Source organism: Hydra vulgaris, chromosome 01 (assembly GCF_038396675.1).
Source record: "Hydra vulgaris chromosome 01, alternate assembly HydraT2T_AEP".
Classification (NCBI taxonomy): domain Eukaryota; kingdom Metazoa; phylum Cnidaria; class Hydrozoa; order Anthoathecata; family Hydridae; genus Hydra; species Hydra vulgaris.
This window is the reverse complement of record NC_088920.1, coordinates 49,708,320-49,714,319: the sequence shown is the minus strand read 5'-3', so window position 1 is coordinate 49,714,319 and position 6,000 is coordinate 49,708,320. Positions and strand designations below refer to the sequence as shown.

Here is a 6,000-nt window from a genome sequence, read left to right as displayed (position 1 = left end):
GACGAAAACAAGAACATTTGGATACTGTATTTACTATACACTGGTAAATTAAAAAAAAAAAAATTGAACCCTCTGAAATTTAAAAAATTTATGCTACAAATTTTGTGCTAAATGTAGTAGTGCTAAATTAGTAGTTGTGCTAAATTAGTTTTTTTCCACAAGGAAAAACTAATTTAGCACAACTACTACATAAAACTCAGATAAAAAAGATCGATGGATGAAATCCACAGAATTGGAAAAAGTAGAGTAAAATAAAAACGACAAGGTTAAATTTAAAATTGAACAAGATTATTTTGTACAAAATAATTTTTCAGCAAAATATATCCTATATATAAAGAAATTATTTTATTTCTAAATTATCAAAAAATATATAAAATAAGCGCAAAATTTAAAATAAAACGAAAACTTATCAAGTGAAAAACATATCAAGAAAAAATTTTAAACTCTTTTATTTTTATAAAACATATAAAATGCATACTCAGCGCAAAGCGTTTATAATAATATTAATAAGTTTATTTTTACGTAACACAATCGTTTCAGCGTTAAGCAAAGTTTAAATGTGTAAATGTAACTCGTTTGTTACTTAAGAACGTGGGGAAAGACAAAAGCCGATATTCTGAAGTTTTCTGGTGGTTGAAAAGCCTAAAAAAATAAGTACATAGTATAAATAAAAACATGTAAATCTTAACCGACACTAGAATAGTGTTTTAAAATATAGTAAATGAAAAATGGTTTCACGCAATAGCTTTCCAAAAACTTTTTGGCAAAATATAACAACAATAACCCTATTACACACTCAACTCCTTTAAATAATCAAATATACAACTTACAGGGCCGCCAATTTTAGACAGGTACTTTAGACGAAGATCGTGAGCTGACTTAGGTTTAATAGGAGAGGATGAGGTGCCAGGAGGAGGACATGAGTAATAATCTTCCAAAAGAGGTTTTGATTCAGATTTTTCTCTGTGTAAAAAAGAAAAAAAATAATTTATAGAATTATTATTTCAGAGACATTACTTGTTGAACGTTAATACTAATATGGCGTAAAACATAAAAAACAGCAGCGTAGTCACTTTCCCTTTCTTTTAAAAAATCTATCGATATAGTTTAGATCGTCATCAGACGAAAAATAAAATTACAAAAACCGTTAACATAAAAACCGTTACAAAATTGAATATATTGAAAACCATAAAGATGACGTTAACATGAATTATCTTTTTATTTTATGATTTTTTTAAATAGTGTTCTTCAAGCATTCTCAAACTGTTGCCTTGCTCAATAGTACCGAGGATTCTATGACTTTAAGAGATTATTCTCTTGTAATTAATTTTGTACAAACATATCAGGAGGTTAAAAAATCCCTGGTACTATTGAATAGGGACAACAATTTGAGAATTGGCTCAAATAGTTGGAGACCACTATTTAAGTAAAATTAAAAGCAAGAATTTTTATTTACATCATCTTTGTAAGGTCTTCCTTATGGTTTTCAATATATTCGAACGGGTTTTATGTTAATAAGAAGAGGCTTTCTTCTACCCAATGTACCAAACATACGAAAATCATTATTAAAAACAAAACAAGACTTATACAATTTTCTCTCTGACAACTTTTTCCTAACCGATGCACTTCTGTTCAATGAACCATCTGAAACAAAAAACAAATATTCTTAACAAAAAGATATTTTTAAAAATAAAGATAATCTAAATAATACTGAACAACATACCTTTTGCAAGATCCACAAGATACAATATTAAAGTCGATATTAAGGCAACTAGAAATAATATAAACAATAGTAAACACAAATATATAAACAATGCAACTAAAAACTACATTACTATACTTCAGTGTCAAATGACACGTGCATGTCAAATGTCATGTGCATGTCAAACGTCATGTGCATGTCAAACGTCATGTGCATGTCAAACGTCATGTGCATGTCAAATGTCATGTGCATGTCAAACGTCATGTGCATGTCAAATGTCATGTGCATGTCAAATGTCATGTGCATGTCAAACGTCATGTGCATGTCAAAGTCATGTGCATGTCAAATGTCATGTGCATGTCAAATGTCATGTGCATGTCAAACGTCATGTGCATGTGAAACGTCATGTGCATGTCAAACGTCATGTGCATGTCAAATGTCATGTGCATGTCAAATGTCATGTGCATGTCAAATATCATGTGCATGTCAAATGTCATGTGCATGTCAAATGTCATGTGCATGTCAAATGTCACGTGTATGTCAAATATCATGTGCTTTTGAAATGTCATCTGGATGTCAAATAGAAAATCTATATTAGGGCGATGAGAAGGAGTAAACTTCAACAAGTGTTACAGAATTACCACAAAGTAAAGCAAGGAAAAAAACTTCAAGAATTAAATATCCACTAGTATCAACAATTTGCCCAGCAATGATTGAAACCACTGCAAGACCCAGATTTTGAATAGACTGCATACTGAAAAAAAAGGAAAAAACAAAACAAAATTAAAACAATTTTATGGAAAATAACCATTGCTAATGTTAAATAACTCTTATATCATAAAAATAAATTTTATATCACATATAACTTATAATGTGAAAAGATTTTCGTAATTAATTGAAATTTATATAAATATTATTTAAAGGAAAGAAATTTAGCAAATATATATCATTCACTTACAATCCATAAGCTGTACCCAACTGATATTCTGGAACAACCATAGCAACTAAAGGCCACAAGGCACAAGCCACCAAAGAATATCCAACCCCCATTATAGCCTGGAATATAGTTCTCAAGTTAAGATTATATTGATATAAGATGAATTAATCTAATATCAATATATACATACATATATATCATTTACAATATATACATTCATATATACATATACATATATACATATATATACAGTATTGGCCATTAATAACATTCCATCATGTTATTGTAGTATGAATATAAGTTTGAAATTACATATTTTAAAAATTAAAAGAGATTTTTTCTTCAATTTTTTTTTCTTCAAATAAATCAAATAATTACTATATAAATTTATTATAAAGTAATAATAAAATAAAAAAATTAATAACTGAAATATTGAAATGAAAACAAGTGTTCATATGTATCAAAAAAAAATGTGGCCAAAATAAACAAACCACATCAACAAAATTAACTAACTATAAGAACAAAAAAAAATTATAATACACAAAAAATGAAAAAAAAACAAAATTAGTATTTTGTTGACAATCCTTTAGCCTTTAGGCATTCATTGATCCGTTTCGGCATGGAATTCACTAAATTCTTAGTAATATCTTTTGGAACATTATTTAGTAATTTTGTTACTTCTTCTTTCAGCTGGTCCAGATCTTTTATTTCAATTTTACCAAGATTGTGGTCTAACCAAGACCACAAATTCTCTATGCAATTGAGATCTGGACTATTGGCAAGCCAAGACATGACTTTAATGTAGTTTTCTTCAAACCATTGCTTGCAAATCTTAGCAGTATGACATGGAGCGTTATCTTGTTCGAAGATAATTCCTGTGTCTTTTCGGAAAATGTCAATATAAGGCATCAAATAATTATCCAATGTCTAAATATCTTTGAGAATCAAGCCTGCCATCAAATAGTTTGAAGCAACCGACACCTTCATAGTTCATGCAGGCCCAGATACCTATACTGCCACTACCTTGTTTTTTTCTATACATAGAACAATCTGGGCGCATTCTTTCATGTGGCATTCTTCTCAGCATTACTCGGTTTTTTCTTGAATCAACCTCAATGTTCATTTCATCGCTGAAAAGAATGTTGTGCCACATGCTCTTAGGCCAAATTTTTCGAGCTAAGCACCAGTTTTTCCTTGCTTTCTGATGTTTTTTTGATAGACTGGGTTTTTTGCAAGCAGCTCGCCACATGTAATTATGTTTTTGTAGTACTCTTCTAATTGTTCGAACACTAGCAACAACACCAGAAGCATACTGCCATTTTCGACTGAGATCTGTAGATGATAACTTTCTATTTTTTTTCACTATGCGAATAAGTGAACGTTCATTTCTTTCATTTGAAATGGTGGGTCTTCGAGGACGCGGAATATTTTCAATTGTTTTGTATTCATGATATCGGTTGATTATTCTGCTAACAGGTGGATGTGTTGTGTTTAAATGTTTCGCAATTTTTCTCATTGAGATGTTTTGTTCATTCATAGCTATGATTTTACATTTTGTCATATTATCAATAGTTTTTCCAGTCATTTTGATTTTTTCATTGCTGAAATGTTGTAGTTGCTAATTAGATGCTAAATTTTATATTTCATTTACACAAACTTTTTAAACATTTGTAACAATTTTTAAGAAAAACTCTCTAACAATAATTATTAATTTGCAAATAACTTTAAAGTTTTACTCAAAGACAAACGCAATTATGAAGGAATTTTGAAATAATAGAGTGGATAGTTAATTTTGGCCATTATAAATATTTTAGATTATGAGGTAAGTGTTAAAAAAAAGCAGATGATTAGCGCATCGATTGATACTTTTATGAAAATCTATATTTATTTAAAAGAAAATATGATACTCATCAATTTACACTTTTTATATTTGAAATGAGTCAAACAATCATTGATTTATTATCAATCAAAGTCGAATAATATCGAAAAAACCATGGTGGATTGTTATTAATGGCCAATACTGTGTATATATATATATATATATATATATATATATATATATATATATATATATATATATATTATATATATATATATATATATATATATATACACACACACACACACACATATGGTTTAAGTTGGATTCAATTAAAAACCTTGAAGGCTAACTATAACAGTTATATGGGGGCAGAGTTGCCATTTATGCTAAACCGAAAGGGTGTATCACAGTAAACTATCTAATATTGTCACAAGGAAATACTGAAAATGTTAAAAGGTATAGATGAATCAAAAGAAATGGGCTTTGATGAAATTATTCCATTTGTTTTAAAGCATGCTTCAAACAGCTTTATTGAACCAATTATTCATGTCTTTCAAATTTAGTTTTGATAATGGATGTTTTCTTTACCATTGATCTGCAAATATATCACTAATTTATAAAGGAGGATCATAACTTACCATTGATCTGCAAATATATCACTAATTTATAAAGGAGGATCATAACTTAAACTAGAAAACTATAGATTTAAAGCATATGGTATATACCAGTAAATTATATAATTGGATTTTTTCTTACAAATAGGAAACAAAAAGTTATTATTGGTAATTCAATTTCAGAACGTGTAACCAAGTGCTTTCCTAAAGGTTCAGTTTGGGTCCCATTTTGTTTTTGCTATTTATAAATGACTTTCCTTAATTGCAAAAAATGTAAAGTGATGAGAATTGGCAATCAAAATGTTCTTTGAAAATTTTTAAACAAACACTATGAATGTAAATAGTGTACAAAATTATCAGTGTATTAAAGAGAGATAAAGATATTTTTGTACAACCAGATATGAGACCAAAACATCAAACACAAGTATGTGTTAACTAAGCTTTAAAAATAATAGGGTTATTAAAAGCTTTTGAAAGTAGAGATTGTAAAATGTGGGAAATTTTGTACACTACTTATGTGTGACTGTAATATACCTGTAATTATGAATTTGAGACTCCAGCATGGAGCTGCTGAAACTAGAACAAATTTCAATGATTGAAAGAGTTTAACACAGAGCCATGAAAAACGATTAGTTAAAAATGGGTTTAACGACTTTAAATCTTAGAAGAAAATGTGAAGAATTTATTAACTTATACAAAATAATAAAAACATTTAGAAAAAATCAATCTGTGTGTCAAACCAACCTTTAGTTCAAATGCTAATTATTAGGTCCATATTCTTTAACTAGAATATGGCCAACTAGAACAAAATTTTTTAAAAGCTGGGGATTTTAAAACTTCCTTGGTATATTTTTTCAGATATAATAGCCAATAATCAAATAATCTGTTCAGCTATTGTTATTTGTTAATAAGGTGTCTAAACAAT

General features: G+C 28.4%; 1 protein-coding gene across 1 annotated transcript in view; it reads right to left on the bottom strand.

Moving 5' to 3' along the window:
• Window positions 1-259: 259 nt before the first annotated feature.
• Window positions 260-6,000, bottom strand: part of LOC100212150 (major facilitator superfamily domain-containing protein 1) — a 53,767-nt gene continuing 48,026 nt past the window's right edge. The window contains exons 13-18 of the mRNA XM_065788467.1: window positions 2,661-2,758; window positions 2,344-2,456; window positions 1,724-1,771; window positions 1,590-1,644; window positions 831-963; window positions 260-642 (exon numbers count right to left, since the gene is read on the bottom strand). Coding sequence (XP_065644539.1) covers window positions 580-642; window positions 831-963; window positions 1,590-1,644; window positions 1,724-1,771; window positions 2,344-2,456; window positions 2,661-2,758 — 510 coding nt within the window. The 3' untranslated portion in view covers window positions 260-579. The remainder of the gene's footprint in view (window positions 643-830; window positions 964-1,589; window positions 1,645-1,723; window positions 1,772-2,343; window positions 2,457-2,660; window positions 2,759-6,000) is intronic.